General features: G+C 44.7%; 2 protein-coding genes across 2 annotated transcripts; both read left to right on the top strand.

The window, feature by feature from the left end:
- The first annotated feature begins 347 nt into the window (after positions 1 to 347).
- c1qtnf9 (C1q and TNF related 9) lies at positions 348 to 1737 on the top strand. Its single transcript, XM_030079503.1, has 3 exons — positions 348 to 534; positions 662 to 724; positions 968 to 1737. The coding sequence occupies exons 1-3, from the start codon at positions 348 to 350 to the stop codon at positions 1735 to 1737; spliced, it is 1020 nt and encodes a 339-aa protein (XP_029935363.1).
- A 767-nt stretch (positions 1738 to 2504) lies between these two features.
- Positions 2505 to 19141, top strand: spata13 (spermatogenesis associated 13). Its single transcript, XM_030079676.1, has 13 exons — positions 2505 to 2985; positions 9197 to 10810; positions 13021 to 13473; positions 14067 to 14211; positions 14532 to 14656; positions 14966 to 15145; positions 15816 to 15995; positions 16352 to 16531; positions 16685 to 16917; positions 17470 to 17599; positions 17747 to 18122; positions 18253 to 18327; positions 18429 to 19141. Exons 1-13 carry the CDS (start codon positions 2977 to 2979, stop codon positions 18620 to 18622), a joined length of 3894 nt encoding a protein of 1297 aa, XP_029935536.1. The 5' UTR covers positions 2505 to 2976; the 3' UTR covers positions 18623 to 19141.
- Positions 19142 to 20872: the final 1731 nt, after the last annotated feature.

Here is a 20872-nt window from a genome sequence, read left to right as displayed (position 1 = left end):
AGAGGAGAGGCATCTAGAGGGGCACAGGTGATGCAGAACTGACAGGACAAGACTCAATAAGTAAACCAAAAACACCCAGACCAATAGGATGGCTTGGTGGGCCGATGTCACTGTTGTCCAAAGTTCTTGTCCGGATAGTGTTTCCTTTGGTTGTTGTCTTCATTGTCTATTTGTTCTACTGTGTTCCTCCACCTCAGAGTACATCTGTTTGAGGACTACTGGTAAATTCACTGGTGTGTTTGTACATTTGAACAGAGCGTGAGGATATGAATTCACCTGTGCATGGGCGTGCAGTTCTTTAAGTGAAAAAGGATCTTGAATTTTTCGAGACAGGGACATCAGGGACAATGCTGCAGATGAGACTCACGGTCACGCTCTTGCTCCTCCTACTGGTCATCAGGTGTGTTGCACAGGAGGAAGGCCAGTCTAAAGGCTGTGTCTGTGGTTATCCTGGAATACCAGGGGACCCTGGGCACAATGGCATGCCTGGCAGAGATGGCAGAGATGGACTCACAGGTGAAAAAGGTGATCAAGGTAAGTTAAAATCAATTAATTCTGGAGAAATGTCCTCTCTACATCTTGATTATTGAGAACTTTTTCCCAATATATGTTATACAATAATTTCAGTCATTCTAATAACTGAATATTCTGTTAATCAAAGGTGCAGTTGGTCCTGCTGGATCAACAGGCAAGGATGGCATCAAAGGAGACAAAGGGGAAACTGGTATGTATATTTTAAATACACTGCACCACTAAAACATAAAAATTATGGGGCTGTGGTATGATCTACAGTGGATCTTTCACCTGCATTTACCAGCTGCAAATCCTTTCTTTGTAGTTGCTGCAACAAAATTTATTGGCATTTAGTATCTCACATTAACTGGGTCTCTGCATTATTTATTGAATGACCATTAAGCCCTAACCATTAAACAGGAGGGAGCCTTTAGCATGTGTTTTTGATTTACAGGTGCGGTTGGTTCAGTAGGACCTAAAGGAAAAAGGGGTGATAATGGAGAGAGGGGACCACCTGGAAAAATGGGGCCCCAAGGAGTCCAAGGTCCACTGGGGCTAAAAGGAGATAAGGGAGAACTTGGGCTACCAGGACCCAGAGGGCCTAAAGGCGAAGTGGGACCTCTTGGACCAAAGGGTTTTAAGGGGGAAGTTGGCCCTCGAGGGGACAGAGGCATCCAGGGGCCCATAGGATCTCCCGGCAGGCCAGGCCCCAAGGGGGACATTGGTGTTCCAGGCCACAAAGGCAACATTGGCTACCGTGGGGAGAGGGGACAAAGGGGTGAGATTGGGGAGAAAGGCCAGAAGGGGGATACGGTCGTCGTCCCTAAAAGTGCTTTCTCTGTGGGACTCACAGAGTACACTAAACTCCCTGCAACCAATGCACCGATCCGGTTTGACAAGATCATCTACAACGAGCAGAATCACTATGATCCGCAAACAGGAAGATTTACATGCTCGGTGGCAGGCGCTTACTTCTTCACCTACCACATCACCGTCTTCTCCAAAAATGTGAAAGTGGCTCTCATGAAGAATGGGGCGAAGATCATCCACACCACAGATAACTACCAGAGCAGTGAGGACCAGGCAGCAGGGGGTGCCGTGCTGCAGCTGGAGGCGGGGGACAAGGTGTGGCTGCAGGTGGCGGGAGGAGAGTTCTACAACGGGCTCTTTGCTGATGAAGATGATGACACCACCTTCTCTGGGTTCTTAATCTTTGGAACTTGATTGAGACATGATAATCATTACTCTCTGAAAACTAAACAACCTACCACTCTAAACTTTACTTTTGTAGAATTGCGTGTGCATCACAGAGTCATTTTCCTCCACTGGATCTTCAATAATATGTAGTTAAATATAAGATGTGTTATTTGTCATCCCAGCTGTTGTATGTAAAATGTAAAAAGCATGTGATATTAAACAGATCAAATTCTGATGTGATCTCCTGTTTTACATTCAAAATTTTCCTCTGCTCGGTTTTCCTGTATATCTGGTGCACGCCTGCAGTTTGCTCCAGTTTGTTGTGTTGCCATGCTAAACAAAACTCACTAAGCCATTCTATATTGCTGTTTTTTTTTTTTTTTTTTAAACCTTTTGGCTGGTACTTGTTTGGGGATGGGCATCGGCATGCACTAGTGAAAGAGCCGACTCATAAGCTGTCTTCTTGGCATGACACGAGGAAGCATGTCAGGTGTGCAATACCAAATAACTGGAATGTCGAGTCTTGTTTGTTTTACAATTACAGCTCAGGCAAGACCCACAGCAATGCGCAAGAAAACGACGCTATTCTTGTCTCAGCGCCGTGCCTTCTTTTTTTTTCTTCAATGGAGAGCGCTCCGCCGTGGGCGTGGCTTTACGGTCACGGTCTCATTTCCTGAATCCCGATTGGCTGTCATCGAAATGGTCACGCTTCGGTCAACCAGTCACCTTGCTAGTAACCCCTCGACGCTCCGCCCACTAGAATCAGTGCAACAAGTGCATTGATGATGCTGACCAGATCAATCTGCCAAGAAAGACCTCTTTTACTTGAGCAGCGACGGACTTTTTCAGCGTCGCTTCAACGACTTCGGAAGAAATTATACGACTTACCATTTATTAAATGAACATAAGTGGCTACCAGAGGAGTTTTTTTTTCCACCGACTTCAACAAGCTTTCAGTTTAGTCAATTTGGCAGAACTCTTATCACTGAGTCTGTGTGCTAGCTTAAGTTGCTAGCCCTGTGTTTAGACGTTAGCCAGCCATTTCATTTGTCCCGAGATGTTGCGGGGTAACTAGCTGGCACAGAGGCAGCAAACCTGCCCGCATCCGACATGTTTTTGCAAGTTATCACCGACTGTAAGACCGAGGACCTTTGGACTTCAGAGAAACGCAGCCCTCTCACAGAGTCTGTCCGTCACTACTATGGCCAAACAACAAAAACAGCTGCTACGTTGATGTGAAAAAAGTCAAGTGGGACGACGTCGACTATGAGGAGGGTGAGAGCAACTTTCGGCGTTTACATTAAGTAACGAGCGCAAACATAATTTAAAGTAAACAGGTTAAATTAAAGTTCACAGGTCTATCTGGGTTGTTGTTCATCTTTGATGCAAATAAAACGTAATTTCATGTTTGGGTTCATTCGCGTCGTTTCACAATACGGTTACAGCGACTTTCATCCCAGTGTTTCAGGTTGAGCTGGGATCAGAGGGGGTTATTGTGGTGCATTACAGCTCTGGTTGTTATAGTGATGTGGGAGATGCCAGGCTGTGCAGGCAAATGGTGAAGGAGGGGGTTAAGGGCTGGACGCACCAACTACAAAGAACTTTGTGGCCAAAGAAACTTAATGCACAAATAAATAAGCGATTTGCCCCCTGAGTTCTTTGCAATCTTGGGAAACTACACAATGTAATCCACTTTATAGCATATGTTTATAGTAATGTTTTCAGAAGCAGTAAAGTAATGGCTACTATTTTGTATAAATCCATACAGTTCATACTTTCCCATTGTATTGGGTAGTTTTGATGGTCTTTATGATGGAAGTTAAGAGATTGCCCTGGTGTTGGCATCATTATATTTTGACACTATTCCAGCAGGTCAAAGTCCCTGCTTTATAGAGCTCTGCTGAAAGTAGACGATATGGAGAATCTCCATCAGAGGGTCACCCACACTTTAAGCATGAAGCACAGCTTATAATTGGCCACTTTCTCCCTCACACACTGTTTTAATTGTTCTCCATCACTGGGAAAAGTAAGCAAAGCTTCATATTTCTGTAGCTTATGAACTTTTTCTAATTACTAAGTGTTTTCTTGTTGTTCCATAGTCCAGATAACAAGCTCATTTTCTCTGTAACTCCAGCCCCCCTATTTAAGCCCTATGACACAGTGTTGACTAACTCTCAACCAAACATACAAAAGGGCCTTTTCACAAGTGCAACATTGTGTTCACGACATGCTTCAGTGCATATTGTGTGTTAATGCTTCAAGAATTGTATTGTAATGTATTTCCACACTCTCCACAAAACGTCAGCTGTGCCATGTGTGCATATCTGTTTTACCCCTTGTGAGAAGACTTTTATTTCTTTGATCATGTCAGAAATAGCTTAGTAGACACACTCAGATTGTTGGATTTGAGCTCTACTCTTCTGTTTCCATGGCATCTTCAATGCTGATAGATCAGCCTTTTTGTCATTGTTGTAGGGCTGTCAGGTTATTCTGTTGACTGTTGACAAGGAGGCTCAGTAATGTTTTGTCCACCCTGAGCTCTGTACACTGTCTGGTGTTAGATTTCTGGTTGACTGTCTCTATGACAATCCACAGCAGATCAGGTGAGTGAGTAGCTGTCTGTGCAAGAGTGGTGACACTCCTTGGTTTGGCCTGTACCTGTACTTCCCACGCTCTATAGAAAGGGGCGTGGCGTCTCCCGCTCGGCCTTTATCCTCTGGATCAAAAAAATGAGGAACTAGGTCACAACCAAATATGAGACTTCATCAAGGAGACTAAAATGTCGAAACCTGCTCATTGTTAATGAGCTCATCTGCTGAGCTAGATGCAGCCTGTAGCCTGTTGAAAATCATTTCAAATTCTGTGCAGCCCTGTACCATAAAATATGTTGGTGGTATGTTGGGGTACCAGTGAATCTCTCCTGCACCAAATGTGTGACATCTTTGGTGTAGGGATGTGGTTGATCTCTGTGATACATTGACGTTCTGTACAACTAGGCATAAATTAATATTTTTTACATGGTTAATTAGACCCCAAAAGAAGTGATACATTTTTTACATGGACACTATTGCTGGAAATTATCCCTCATCTATCTAGTGTTACCGCTCCCAAACAATAGAGTCCAGATAGGCCAACTTACCTCCTGCTGTCAGATACTGTAGTGCTGTTTACAAGCCCATAAGTGTCACTCTCAGTCAGCGCTGAATAGCCCACTTTTCTCCCTGATTAGGCTGTAATTTGTGCATAACACCAGTCCTGAACACAGACTGGTAAAGCTCTTTTAATCAGATTAATATTGTGATGGAAGAGGAGTAAGCTACACACACACACACACACACACACACACTCTCCCAACACGCCTTATCCTTTGACACTAGACTGAGTCTGCTCTTGGACTTGGACATGCGCTTCTCCGTAAGCAGTTCCTCTTAAACATTTGGTCTCTGGCTTGGCCTGAGAAAAGGCTGCTCCAGGATTAGCTAACAAACAAACAAAAAAAAGACACAATAAAAATTGCAAAATGGATTCCGACCTATAATAAAGGATATTGTCAGGTATGATTTAATCTTTAATTCAGACACTTGCACAATGGCATAAGTGTGCCCATTCACTTCCATGTATTCCATTATTAATTTGCAGGACCCAAATTGCACATAGTGCCACTACTCTATCTAATCTGTCAGTCGATTATCTGTGGAACATTGTGTGTCACTTTTTTCAGGCCATTCTGGAAGTTCAACTTCCTTGAGGGTTTGAGTCATCGAAGCAAACAGACAGCCAGTAAAGTGACAGTACACAAAGGAATGGTGGTAGTGCTCCAGGCTGGTTGCGTCTGTCTAAACCCTCGAATGAAAAATGGCTACACAGCTTACTTTCCCCTGATACTCCCTGTCTGGCCATCTTTTTCATTTAATGCTCAGTTCATTTTAGCCTAATTGGTTTTATCCTAGCCTTAGGCAGGACATACCTCCGCACAGGTGAACTGGGGGCGGGAATTCACTAATCATTATGCATTTATGACCCCTTACATAAGAGCCTGGCTTTTCTAGTCAAACGGGAAGGGAGTCAGTGACTGACTTTGAATACCGTCCTCCCCTCTCTGTGTATGTACACACACACACATACACACACATACATGCAAACGGATTGTGCACTGTGGGAAAGGATGTCCCAGCTGTTTGTGCATGAGAGATGTGTGTTTGCGTAGTGCATGTTCTTGACTGTTGCACACGTTTGTGTATCTGCGTGCATGTCCATCCTTGTCCCTGGGAGTCTAATCTGAGGCTGGCTCCAGCTGGCTGCTGCGTGGGGGGGCTCCTCCCTGAGCTCTTAATTAACTCTGGACCAGAGCCCCAGAGCACAGCTCCCATCCACTGCTTAGCAAGAGCAAGCCTCAGAGTAGCAGTCTGCATGGTAAACCATAGAGTAGGGATGATACAGGAGGGGCTGTAACAACATAATAAAAATGATCTGCAGACAAATAGGTCAACATATTAACATTAAAATTTCAGTATTTTTCTGGATATTGTGAAATAAATGGCTTTAAAATTGGACATTTAGTGCATGCTTTTTCAAGCTCTGCCAAGGTGCTGGAGCAACAGGGACATACATTGGTCACTCACACCTAAAGCTCACTATTAAGTCTTGCTTTGAAAACCGTATGAAAAATTAGCAGCACCTTATGATTTTGAATAATATTGTACAAGTGGAGAAAACGTGTGAACTATACATGTCAAGGCTGCCTTTGCCTTTGTTTATGCCAGACTGAAAAATTAAAATGTGGTTATAAAATAATAATGCAGGACAGAGTTAAAGAAGTTACAGGAATAAAGCATTTTATTGTTAAGTTGTTGATGTTTAAAACCATGTCTTGTGGAACTGTGTGCCCCACCTGTGTCATGTGGCTCATGGCAAACAGCACTGCCAAGTATTGGTAGACGCCAAGTGGCCTGTGACAGTTGGCGTCTGCTGTAGGGAGACAGCATCGAGGTGTTGAGGTAAAGCTCATAGTAGAACGGCTGATACCATCATGTGAGTTTTCCTAACAAAAACAAGGCATCCAGCCCGTAGAAATTCCTTCCCTATCTCCCATCTTTCTGCTTTGACATTACATGGAATAATTGATCCAGTTGATTTTTCCAGTTACTGTTCCCTGTGATTTCTCAGTGGACAAGAAGACAATTCAGTATAGCCTTGAAAGCAGCACATTGTTCACAAGGGGTGTGTACTGTCTGTCAGTGGTGGTGCTTGGCAGCGGTGGCTCTGTGTTTACATAAGTGTTCGGTGGGATGGAGTGAGCTGGTCAGAATGACAGCAGACTTCACAGAGAGTTTGACTGAGAAGGCCCATCTGCTGCAGGAAAGCAAGGGGGAAGGTGGCGCGTTCCAATTCCTACACCACCGCCCACACACACAGAGCCCTGGATAACAACCGACAGGCCTCAATTGTAGCATGGCCTTTAGCCTTTACACCTCACTCATTGCTACACACACACACACACACACACACACACACACACACACACACACACACACACACACATACACATACACATACACACACAACAATCTGTGAAAACAGTGCTGTCCAGACTGTCAACAAAAGGCTCTTTTTTGTGAAGCTGCTTCGTGTGACAGAGACAGGAGGATGGGGTTATGTTCTCTCACCATCTAAAAATAGCCAGCAAAATAAATTGCTTACTTGTCCTGAACATGCAGCAAAACTGTGAAGGTCGTCAAGGAAAAGTTGCATGGAAATGCAAAACCTCTTGCTTATAGAAGGGAATTCCTAGGTAGGTCTAGGACTATGAACTCTGGGAATGTATGTGCACATAGTACATTTTCCAGGTAAACATTTTACACATTTTTCTGTTGTCAGATTATAATATTTATATGGTGAAGGAAAGTTTTCAGGCATAGTGTGACCATGAATGAAGTTAGTCATTGCCCAGTCACCATACAGCATCTTTTACATTTGAGATTTCGAAACAGCTGTGTATCATGATATTATTTTTTGCAGTACTCTATCAATATGTGTCACTGATGCACTTCAATTTCATATGATGCTATGAGATGCAAATTCTAGTGCACTATTAAGTAAATGTATTGTGCTATATTTGTTTCAATAAAGTGAATTAAATTGTTTTGAGTCATTTTGTCACTTGTTTTAACATGCACTGTTTGTCTTCCCTGGTGTTATGTAGCAGGTGAGATTTTAAGCTCTGTTTTACACATCAGTTCTCTAGAGCATTGGAGTCTGTCTTGATAGAAATTATACGACAATATGTATATATCATGACAGTTGACTTATGTCATATATACATGTATTGTGAGGTCCTCGTTAATACCCAGGCCTACTGTGCACAGGTCAAAAAATTTAAAAACCCAGTCAAGAAAGAGATCTGGATGTAGTGAGGAATTTTGAAATGGAAATTGTTTAGGAATCGTGTGGAAAATTAGAACTGCCTGTGTCTCAGGCTACCAAAAAGAAAGAGTTGAACGTTGCTGTACCCAAGGAGGTCGGAGCAGGGAGAAAAGTGGGGACCGCGCAGCCCTCCCTCCCAATCACCTCTCCTTGCCATTGATGTAATCTGGAGAAAACTGGGCAATTTATTGCATTAATCACAATGGATTAGCAAGTCTCATTGCTTAGTCATGCTCACAAAGCTCCTCATCAAAGGCTCAGCTGCATTAGCCACTGCCCTGCTTTACACACACACACACACACACACAGCTCAACTAAGCACACCACCCCAAAGTGGGCCTCAACTCTCCTTGGACGTCGGCATACAGCACCAAGGAGAAATGCATGTAGTGCTCTAGTGAAAGATGGCTTACTCCCCTGGCTCCCACGCACACTGAGGGATACTCTTCTTCACTCCCTCTCCCTCTCTCCCACCTCCATCTTCTCTTACACTCATTTTGCTTATATACAAACAGAGGAGACTTTAATCAGAAAGTACTGTAAACATACATGCTCCTCTCCTCTTTTGTAAACATCGGGTATATATTGTTATCAGTGCCACACTCAGGAGAAACACTCAGCAATTTACTTTTCCACACTCACATGACCTCTCTTGAACAACTTTGTCACAGGCTTACTATAACATTCAGTTAAAGGCTTTGCAGTTCACTTTCAGAACAAATCTGTTTCTTTTGTTATCTGAGTTAAAGCATCTATTGTACTGTACAGAGAACACTATTAGCCTAATAAGTTGCTGTTAAAGGTGCACTGTGCAAAGTTGTTGAGAGCTGATGGAGGTGAGCATAGTTTGGAGCTGCTGAGTATACATATCCTCGGTTCATTTGACCCTCAGCACTTGGCATAGTGTACCTTTAAAAGATGCATTAAGTAAATGTTTGGGTAGATAGGCTCTGGATTAATATATTCCCCTGTCATTCATGTATGATATCTTAGCCTACTTTACTGAAGACCTCTACAATGCAGTTTGGCATATGTTTCTAATTTATTCTCAATGTTTTTGCAGGCAGACCAGCAGGATAGAGTCTTGTCCACAAGCGAAGACTCCCTCCCTTGCCTACAGAGCTCCAAAACTGACCCTCCGTCCCTGATCCGGACCCGGCCCCTCAGTGATATATACGATTTGCAGAGTCAAGCTGAGAGGAGCGCAGTCCCTTGCGTGCTGTCTGGGTGTGTTGCCCAGGTGCAGCCGATGACCTTAGGTCTTCACTCTGAAGAGAAAAAGTTAAATGGTATCAACTCCTCTGCATGGTCCAGTCCTGTTATAGGTCAATTAGAGGGAAAGCCCTACTCCTCAAGGATTATGAGGCTGTTTTCTAACTCAAGGAAGGGTCCTGTTCCTGGCCAAAGTCTAGCTACTGACAGCCCTTCTTCAGTCTGTGGCACCCATGGCACCGGCGGTCCCCAGGGTTGGCCAGGTCTGTCAGGCCTGGGTGTTGTGGACTCCTTCAAAAAGCTCCGCTCCTCTGTGCTCCAGGGTATCCAGAACAGAGGGGCAACCAATTACGATGAAGAGAGTACCTCTTCAGCCAATCAGGAAGCAGCTAATGGCATGTTCATGACTAACACAGGTCTTGGGTCTGGTGATGAAGCCAACCGTTTAAATTGTGCAGAAGGATACAGTGTATCTAATGGAGATGTTATTGGCCAAAAGTTGGCCGCAATGAGGCAGTATAGCTCAGACTATGAAGACTTTGAGGATGATGATGATGATGGAGGAGAAGGTCTCCAGAGGAACTCACGGTTCTCAAGGAGCATCAGAAGAGCATACGGAATAGGACGCATCTCTTTACTTGACACAGGGCAGGAGAGACCCGGAGGAAGAAGCACAAATCAAGTTGTGGACACTCAGAAACCAGTTCTGGGATCAGAGTCCAAGATCGACAGTGATACAGCTGACATGAATTTGAACTCGAATGTGAAGGTGCTGAGCAGACTGAGCAAAAGCGCAGAGAGCCTTCACATGTTCAAGACCCCTTTTAGACGCAAAGCCCCATCTCCTGGTCCTCCCTCACCCCAGCCAGACTCCCCGACGACTCGCAGGTCAAATGGGATACCAGGCATTCAGAGGACAGCCAGCGGCTCGTCCGTGGACCTTCAGGCCCATAGCGCGCGTCGCTGGAAGAGCCCCCTGAAGGCCACAGGTCACATGCTGAAGCTAGTAGGCAGCATGAATGACCTGACTACCCAGCGCAGACAAAGTCCCTCTCCCAGCCCTTCCCCTACCTCTCCCCTGTCACCCCTTAGCCGTCTCCATGACGATTACTCCCGCCGCTTGCCTTGCTTGCCAGCCAGTGAGCGACAGCGCCGGCCCTCACCCGCCAGAGCCTGTGTTAGTGGAGGTAGGACAGACAGAATGCAGGTTGAGCACACCCCAGTGGTTCACCCACAGCCTGAATCTGAAGTGAACCAAGTTGAACATGAGGTTCTGATCAGCCCAGTCTCCCTGGAGTCCTCAGACAGGACAGAACACAGTTTACCTGCTATCTTCTCTCATTCTGATTCACTCGCCGCAACCACCTCGGATAGTAATGCACTGAGAGCAGGATGTAATTCACCTCCACTCAACCAAAGCGAGCCTTCAGAAAGCCAAGAACAGATCATCTCTCTACCAAACGAGGTAAGGGAATAACTGCAGTCAGTGGACTGGACCAGGTGTATAAAGATGACAGCATCTTGAATTTAAATAATTTCTTTTTTCTACATTAGTTATGCACTGATTCGGCTTTTTGAGGTAGATACCGATATCCATTATCTTCCCACCCATAACAACCAGTGCTAATACAGATACAGATAATTATAATACAGACAATTGCAAACTTTTCAACTGAATTCAGAGCAAATTCATGTTAATTTTAGTCTCTTGTTAATTTGATAATTGTGTTAAGTGACACTGCATGGAAAAAAGTCACAAATGTGCCAGTTCCACAATGAGCCGTATTAACCATAAAAATAATATTGGGTCAGTGCCAGTCTTGCTTTTTAAAGCTGATATTGACAAGAATCAGTTGTCTGTCGATTTTTCGGTGCATTCCTGATCTACAGTAATTGTCCTGGCCACAGCCAGTATTTGTTCCCCTTTTTCGTCTCTGGTCGCTGGCAGCAGCAGAAATGCATTTACACTACAGGATGTGTGTGACAACCTAATGATCACATCAAACTAAGAAGTCATCTTTATGCAGCTGATCTGTTTGATGACAGGGCTTTTTCACAGCTCAGTGAATTGTGCTGGAGCTGAAAGATTGCAAACATTTTCAAGCGACACATTAGTTTTTTTTATCAGTGAACAGAAACAAATAGAAGCAAGGGATTGAAAATCTTTAACCAACAAGGTTTGTGTGATGTTTCAAAGGGGAAGAGTACACTGAAAGACAAAGAGAAGATCAAATCTCATCCTTATCCTGTTGAGCAGAGGGATCATTAATGAATGATGATCATCCGGTTGAATGGCATTGACCCTTGTCTTAGGAGATGGAACACATCACCTCATTGCAGTTACTGTATGAGATGATCTGTGATTCTGGCATGAGTCCAGTTCAGTGAGATAAGTTCTCATGCCGACGTGATACTTGATGGGTGCCGCGCTCTTATGCTAAAAACGTAGCTCTGTGCGGTCCAAAGTCCCTCCCTGCTTCACATAAATAATGATAGTCACATCGGTTCCTCCTTGCTGTCCATCAAATGCCACCACCCTTCTGATCGATGTGGCTTTTATTCACACTTCCGAGGCCTGTCAGTTGTGTTTGCCCTCTCTCTGTGATGTACTGACTTCAGCTGTAGCTTGCTCACATGCTGAGGCCAGCTGTGTGGAGCTACCAGGCACACTGAAGGAGCGCACTCAGAGTTAATGATTAGGCTTTGTTTATGATTAGTGGCCCTTGCGCAAAAGTGCTGTGGCTGCGGGTGGGTAAGCAGCTACAGGCACTCTTCCTGTTGCCCCCCCCCGTCTTCCCTCTGGCTGCAGCTCTTTGGAGCAAAGTCCAGCTCCATGAACACTGGGCCCAGGACAGCAAGCGACACCGGCAGGTAGACAGGACCATAAACTTCCAGTTATAGTGAAATAATGTGATGATGACAGACTAGCAATAAGGGAATTCTGCCAGTGAGGATGGAAGCAGAGAGGAACGAGAGGAAGCAGATTTGTTGACGCAAAAAAACCAAGAGGCAGGAGGCATTTTCTGGACGAGAACAAATCTATGGTCTTGGCCTTGGAAACACTGGCCTGCATATGCATTTTTGCCGTTTCACAATGGTGCTAGTCCACTGTGTGCCTTTCCAGTGTATATGCAGGAGACCGGACCCAGACCAAGAAAACCAGGAGGTGAGGGTTGATATCACAGGCTGACTAACCAACTCAGAACAACACATGAGTAACCGTTAGCCAATATTTGATCATTGAGCATACAGCTCTTGCATACATTCAGTGTGATAACATTTAATTGAGGGATATTTGTGCAATTTCTGCTGCTGTTCTTGTTTGAACTTGATAAGCCTCGGGGGTTGGTTGTTTTCGGTATGTAGGGACAGTCACTGTGGGAACTTGAACGTTTTCACATGGTAATCGTGCCAGGTTTCTGATGAAAATCCTGATAAAGTTCTTTTAGTCACTTTACTGTTGTAGTTCTGTCTTAAAACCTGATCCAGCCAAGACAGTTATACTTGCATGGGACATTTATGATGTGTCAGCTAAAGATTTTGCTCTGTTTCTGATTAACAGACGTTATTCCAAGCGGACAGTCTGTTCTGAAGACTGCAGGTCATTGAACAGGGAAAGTCAATATTATTGCCCTCGTTGACTTTTGAACTTAAACCTTTCCCTTTGTCCTTTAGGATACATCGGACCAGCAGGAGCGAGATGAACTTCTTCAGACAAAGGAAGCCTCTCCAACAGCAAGCAGCACCCCTCCTCTCTCACCAGCTTGCCTCTCAGAGTCACCCACATCACCCACGGTTTCCACCTCTTCTGAAACCTCTTCTATCCACCCCAGGCGAAGGTCAGGGCGGGCAAGACCTCGGCCCATCTCTGACTATGGGCAGCTTATTTCCAGAAAATACTCCATCCCGGAGGAAGAGGCAGAACTGCATCCTGAGGATAGGACTACCAATGGAGCATCTTGTAAAAACTATAGTAGTAAAGGCAGATGCGAGGTCGAAGACAGTCCTGAGAACTGCAACATGAATGGGGACATGCAGAGCAGGAGGCATCGGCCTATCTCCATGATAGGAGACTTGTCAAGCCTGTTCTCTGCTCATTCTGAGGACAAGGAGGACATCCCTCCCTCTGTAAGACCCAACTATAACCTGGGAAACAATCATTTTGATAGTTTCATTCTGAACATTGGATATATGACAGTTCTACAGTTTTATAGTAAGGGTGTCAGTCCACTGGAGATACAGTTTGACATGCAAATGGGACTTTCCATGCTTGTAAACTGGAAATTTGTTTAATTTTTTCTCAAACAGTCAAGCATTTAACTAAGTTTGGCTGCAGGCCGATCTAGTTGCCATTGGAGGAATAGTAATCAACTAATTTCCTGGTTGTAAGTGTGTAACCCTGAACTGGGATATTCCTGTATTCTATGTACACTTCACTTCATTTCAGGATTTTCAAAAATATGTCCTTTACATTGTTAGAGAAAAAGATCACATATGTCTCCAGTGGATACCACCCCCAGCAGTGCAAATTTACACTGAAAAAAAAACAAAAACGGAGTCCAAAATCAATTAATCACGGTTTTGTTTTTTGTTGACATATTTCACAAAGATGTAGCCCTTAGCTGAACATGTTTCTTTATGTGACAGTGAGTCATCAAGCAGGTAATGAATGCCAGAGAAATGAGTTTTTCCTTGAAGTTTTCTGTCTTCCCCCCCTGCAGCCACTGTCGCGGCCGCCAATCCCTTCCCACCAGGTGCCCCCCTACAGAGGAGTGTCTGCCAGGTTTCGCCCCTCCGCCCTCTCCCAGAGTACCCCCATCGGACTTGACCGCCTGGGACACCGCAAGCTCCACAGAGTGCTGAGCGGTGAGAACCAGGGTTGTTTGTGTGAAGGAGAGCGAGGGGAGACAAACAGTAGTTCTCCATTTTGAGGTTGTCAGATAGTGTGTTTGGAAATGTTGATGTGTGTGTTGGAGGAAAATGCAGGTATGTAACAGGTGTGTTTTTGTCTGTTTCTGTTACTTGTTTGACTGACTGGTCTTTTTTTTTTTTTTTTTTTTTAATGTTCTTAGTCCTGCTACCCTTGTGAGGATAAGCGGTTTAGAAGATGAATGAATGAATGAATGAATGAATGTTCTTAGTTTTGTAGCCTCATACACAATCTTACCAGTGTGTATGTGTTGCAGATGGGGTGTCGGAGTGCTCAGCAACACTTGATGACAGCGTGAGTGAGGAGGAGGGTAGCTTTGATGAGCTCACTGATGTCACACCCTACCTGCAGCCAGGGGTGGAGCTCACAGTGCTCAATGAGGTAGGTGTGCACAGGAGAAGTTTGCCTGTCATGTTATGAAATTTTACAAAATCCTATCCATGAAAAACATGGGTAGGGTTTTTTAGATTCAACATTTGTCCATCCATAATCCTGTGCGTGTGTCTGATGTGAACAGCCACGAGAATTTGGTTTTGTGTGTGTTGTTTGGATGTTTGGCAGCAACTCCGCACAGCTTTGGCTGTGGCTCAACAGTGTCCAACAAGTCCAGACATAATCTTGCATGTCAGACAGAGGCTTTCCCTGCATATAATTGTATCTTTATCTTATCTGTGTGTATGTGTCGATCAGTGGATAAGCTCTGGTCACACGGTGTATGCTGAGGCGCTCTGGGACCATGTGACTATGGAGGAGCAAGAGCTGGCCTTCAAAGCTGGGGATGTGATCCGCGTCCTGGATGCCTCACATAAGGACTGGTGGTGGGGCCGGGGGGCCGACAGGGAGGCCTGGTTCCCCTCCAGCTTTGTGAGGGTAAGTGGACAACCTGACCTGTGTGTCTAGTGCATGTTTGCTCTTCAACACCACAGCAAAGGCCTGCAAACTGGCTTTGTTCCAGACAAGACCTGCTTTCCCTCTTAATACTGTGTGTGGAGCAGTTTAAACTTTGGAGGTTTAACTGGTTTCTGTGGTTACCAGTGCTGATTGACAGTTTAGTCTTAATAAGGCCAGGCAATGGTTACCCTGGTGACATGATTTGATTGGCAGATGGGCGTCTGCTGTGTAATTGCTTGTAGCTGCAGCACTGGTGAACAGGAGCTAGTTAAATAATTAGTAGTAGTTAATTAAAACTTACACATGGTGTTATTACCATTGTGATGAAGCTTGATTTGGGGCTTTCATAGTTTAAGTGGTTATTTTCCACCCCCTTGAAACAGTTTCCATATCCTTATGGCCAATAAGTGTGTTGTACAACTGACTTTCATTTCAACAATGAAATTGTCACATGCCACCTATTTATAACAATTTGTCTTGATTTAGAAATGAAACAAAGAAATAGTTCGGCACCAATTGTTTCCGGAACCCAACCCTGACTAGATGTTAACATTTAGCAAATTAGTGTGTGCACATGTCTATTTGAATGCAACTCATGAGCTGGAATTGTTTATCTGCGGTTGCCTCTCTGTTTGTGTATGTGTTCTAGGTGCGGGTGAACCAGGAGGACTCAGGTGGGGAAAGTGTGGAAAGTGTGGTGGACCAGGAAGATCCAGCTCCCAGGGACACACCCAGCACCCAGCACAGGGAGCAGATGAGAACCAATGTGGTGCAAGAGATCATGAATACTGAGCGTATCTACATCAAGCACCTCAAAGACATCTGTGAGGTACTGTAGGGCTTAAACTGGACTATGGCAGTTACTGTGTAGCATCCTTACAGTCAGTGTAAATTCAACTCTAGACCTGTTTTTCTTCATCTTTCGCTTTTAATTTAACATATATATGATTGAAACCACTACGAATCCACCCAGTCCCACACTTTACATGTTTTAAAACATTTAAAATAAGTTAAAGCATTTGTATTTTTTGTAATTACATCAGAGCTCAATTTAGATTAACTTTCTTGAAGGTGTCTTATGCTAGAATGTTCAGCTTTACCCTCAGGCACCTCCTGTTGGTCAGCATTTGAATTGTTTCCATGATTCATGTCAGCACTAATGTAGTGGTTGTGTTTGTCCCACAGGGTTACATCCGCCAGTGCCGCAAACACCCAAACATGTTCACTGAGCCACAGTTGAAGACCATCTTCAGCAACATAGAGGATATCTACAAGTTTCAGAAGCAGTTTCTCAGAGACATGGAGAAGAAGTACAACAAAGACCAGCCACACCTCAGTGAAATAGGTTCTTGCTTTCTGTTGCAGGTAACAGTACCTACACGCAAATACCCTCAGGCAGTCTTACTCACAATACACACCCACTTGTCTCTCTGTCCCACGCTCTCACTCCCCAGATGTTCAATTTATAGCACATAATCTCTATTTAATCTCTCTCTCACACTTTGTTTTTTTCCAAAGGGGGAGGGCTTCTCTATCTACTCTGAGTACTGTAACACCCATCCAGCTGCCTGTGGCGAGCTGCAGCGTCTGATGAAGGTGGGGCGATATAAGCACTTTTTTGAGGCCTGCCGGCTCCTCCAGCAGATGATTGACATTTCCATCGCTGGTTTCCTGCTCACCCCTGTCCAGAAGATCTGTAAATATCCCCTGCAGCTGGGAGAGCTGCTCAAGTACACCCCCAAGGACCACAGGTAGTCCTGGACAAATTTGAGATACACTCTGCGCTACTTGTACATTTTCATCTCCTTTGTTGTACTTTTTACATTCATGTGCTTTTTACATTCATGTGTTCATGTGTACATGAACATGAGAACTCTCATAGTGCACAACCAAGGGCTGGGCGATGTAGCAATATTAGGATATGAGACTAGATATCGTGTGGGATTTTTGATGTTATAATATTGTGATATGTCATAAGTGCGGTCTTTTCATGGTTTGAAAGGCTGACTTACTGTACAGGGATGTAGTTTTCTGGACTTATGACTTTTGTAACTGTTCTTTGTCTCTCCCTGCTGGTCATGATATCCACACTGGAAATAGTTATTGCACAACCATCACAAATGTCTTGTGTATAAATATCACATACATTCAGTATCGTCACAATATTGATATCAAGGTATTCAGTCAAAGATATTGTGATATTTGGTGTTGTCCAGTTTACCCAGCCATACCTCAACAACCTCTGCACAGCATTTACATTGTGAGTTTCTGCATGCAGCCATTTTGTTTCTTGCTTATTACAGTGACTACAATGGAGTGAGCAGTGCATACGAGGCTATGAAGAATGTGGCCAGCCTCATTAATGAGAGGAAAAGACGGCTAGAGAGCGTCGATGCCATTGCTCACTGGCAGGTCGCCATTCTTCACTGGGAGGTGATGATGATAACTGCATATTCCTAAACATGTTCAACTTCATTGTATAAGCATTCTGGTATCTTTTTCCATGTTTTCAATTAGTGAAGACTGAATTGTATAAATCTGTGCGTTTGTGTGTTTGTGTGTTCGTGCATGTTGCTGCAGGGAGCTGACGTGCTGGAGCGCAGCTCGGAGCTGATCCACTCCGGCGAGCTGACTCGTGTCATCCGGCAGGGCAAGACACAGCAGCGCAGCTTCTTCCTTTTTGACCACCAGTTGGTGTTCTGCAAAAAAGACGTCCTGCGCAGAGACTTGCTCCACTATCGGGGACGGCTGGATATGGACCAGACTGAGGTGGTGGACCTGCTTGATGGGCGGGACCCGGATCTGGGCCTGACCTTGAGGAATGCTCTGCGCCTACGCCATGCCTCCACTCTGGAGAGTGTGTGTGTGCTCTGCTGCAGGAAAGCCCAGGACAAGCAGAGGTGGTTACAGGCCTTTGCCAGGGAGAGACGCAGGGTTCAGGAGGATCAGGAGATGGGTGAGTAACATGGTGGGGGTTCTTTCCACTGGGGCTGGGGGGAGGGGGGTGTCTTTGCTGTTGACAGAAGAGTATTGTAAGGGACTATTTTGAACTGAAAGAGTATGTTTGTGTGTCTTCTCTATGGCAGGAATGGAGATCAGTGAAGAGCAAAGAAAGCAGGCCATTTTCAATGCCAGGAAAGCCAAACAAGGGAAAATGAAAAGTAAAGATCTTTAAGTTTTTGTTAAAAACATGGATCATCATAATTTTAAATCACCACTGCATGCATTTAACTCTGTTTTGCCTCTTTTCCTTTTCCTTCAGCCATTGGTTACTCTGGTTCTGTCCCACCTCACCACCAAAACCTGCACCAAAGCCTTCACCCACTTCACCAGCGTCACGTTACCATTCCAACCAGTGTGCCTCAGCAACAGGTCTTCTCATTGGCTGAGCCGCCAAAGCGAAAGCCCTCACAGCTGTGGTACACCATCACCCGCAGCGCCTTTTTCAGGAAATGAGGCTTTCTCTTTATGCCAGTGTTTAGATCACAAGCAAACCGTCCTGAAGACTCAAACACTTTATTTTATTTTACGTCCAGAATCTACCTGTGAATGTACTGTATGTGTTTTTGTTTTTTGTGCCTCGTATGTCTCTTAATGTATCTATTTTTGTTGCATATCGAAGTCCAGTGCTTACAATTTGGGAGGGGCATCCCAGAAGTGTTAAAATACTGACTCCCTCCAGTTTGTTGGTGTGTTAAAGATGCTGCTTACTAGTCCAAGAGACCTCTCCCCCCTCCCTCATGTCTTATAAATTCCACCTGGAAAGTTTTTTTTTATGTTAATTATGACAACGATGTATATTCCGCTTTTAAGTTGAAGTACTTACATGGTTTTAGTTGATTTCACAAAGGCTGGACCCTTTTTTTTTTGAGTTATACTGCAAGTCTGTCAGCTCTGAGCAGAAATCAGCCAGAGGACAAGCCACCTGACACACTCACCGACCCGGTTAACATTGTAAATAAAACTCTTGTACAAAGTTCCAGTTGAGAATGGTGTCATTTTAAAGTATTCAAGTATTTGTTGAATATGTTGCTGGAAACAGTGGTTTCTTTCTTTCTCTTGCTGGGCTTCTTTTGTGTCATGTTGAATATTAGTTCATTTAAATTTGATCAATGGGACAGATAGAAGTTAATGAATGAAACCTTAGCCACAGGACTGAGGCAGGTATGTTGCCATCAGCGAGGTCCCCGATTCCCCGCAGCTCGCCTGTGCTGAAAGGATCTGGTTTCACACACCTGCTGGGTGGGATGTGATGCGTTTCAGGCACAGTGTCCTGCATGGCCCTGCGACGCTGCCTCTCTCTGTGTCTGCTGCTGCTTTCATTAGCCCGTTTTTGATCTGAGAGAGGGGGAATGGCTCTTAAGCACCTGAAAGGAGGAATCAGATGATACAGAACTGAGGGGATGCCTGTGTCATGGGCACAGAGCACGCAAAGAACAAGCAGGCGAGCGGAGATGAAGATGCATCTCAACTGGACGCTGCCAGTGTAAGTAGAATATACCGACTAATTATTTTACTACCTACAGGCTGACTGACACTAAAGCGTTCATATTCTGTTTAATTTTAACCATAATGGAAGAGTTGGAGGTTTGCATTGACCAAGGAGGCCCCCCCAACACACACACACGCACACACCAATAGCTGTCTGACATAATTGTGATTAACATGAATCTATACTTTACCGCTGTGGAAGAATAAGTGCCATTTGCACAGTATGGGATGACACTGAATGAATAATGTATGGGTAGCGGGTAACTCAATGAGTGTGACTGCAGGATCTGATGTTGATCTGAGTTACCGTTGCTCTCCCCTTCACAAGCAGAAGTGAGCAGAGGTAGAGAAACGTTGGCAAAAGTCAGGTTAATCTGGTGGATTAACTGCCCAATGTGGTGTTTTACTTATTGCTTTTCTTCTTACCCAAAACCCATGCTTTCTGCTGCCTTTGAACCGTTTCTTCTCGACTTCCCTTCCCAGTGAATACATTGAAGACCATTATATCCGAATGTCCATTTGGTCACCCAAGTCTTTAGGTGCTTGGAAACATTTGGGCTCGACTGATTGGCATATTGCTCACCCTGTAATGTACACTACTGTAGCTGACTGATGAGGGACAGTGATAAGATAGGAAGGGCAGTAGGGCGGCGTCGGTGGTGGTTTCATTACCCAGGTTATGTTATGCCCTCTTGATGACTCCAGTGAGGTATTCAGCCTATATGGTTCTCAAACAGGGCAATACACATGCTGGATGCCCCTAAGAACCCCACGTTTTCCCTCAGCGACCATTTGTCCCAGTCCTCGATTCACAGGGATTTGATATGCTTGGTTGGGCACCTATAGAGACACACTTCTTTCCATACCATTTGAGCATCATTAACCACATTCCTTATAGAATCAGCAGGGACTGAAACGAACGCTTGAAAGGTCAAAAGAAATTGATTGCCAGCGTTGTATTGTGCTGGTATTTTGTATCAGAGTATCAGACTTTGTTGCCCTTGCAGGTTGCAGATGTGTCTGTGGAGGTGGCCACAGTGGACCACACTCTGCAAAAGCTGTGCAGGAGGTACAACAGGCACCGGCAGAGGAGGGCCAAGAGCTTCAAGAAACACTGCCCCGCTCTGTGGGACCTCCAGTACCTAACCATCATCATCACAGTGGTGGTCTTCGTGGTGGTTATTACTGTGTGGTCGCTTCTGTGGGTTTTCATAT

The sequence above is a fragment of the Myripristis murdjan genome, chromosome 20 (assembly GCF_902150065.1).
Source record: "Myripristis murdjan chromosome 20, fMyrMur1.1, whole genome shotgun sequence".
NCBI classification, from domain to species: Eukaryota; Metazoa; Chordata; class Actinopteri; order Holocentriformes; family Holocentridae; genus Myripristis; species Myripristis murdjan.
Note: the sequence above shows the minus strand (reverse complement) of the source record. Positions and strands in the feature narration are given on the sequence as shown.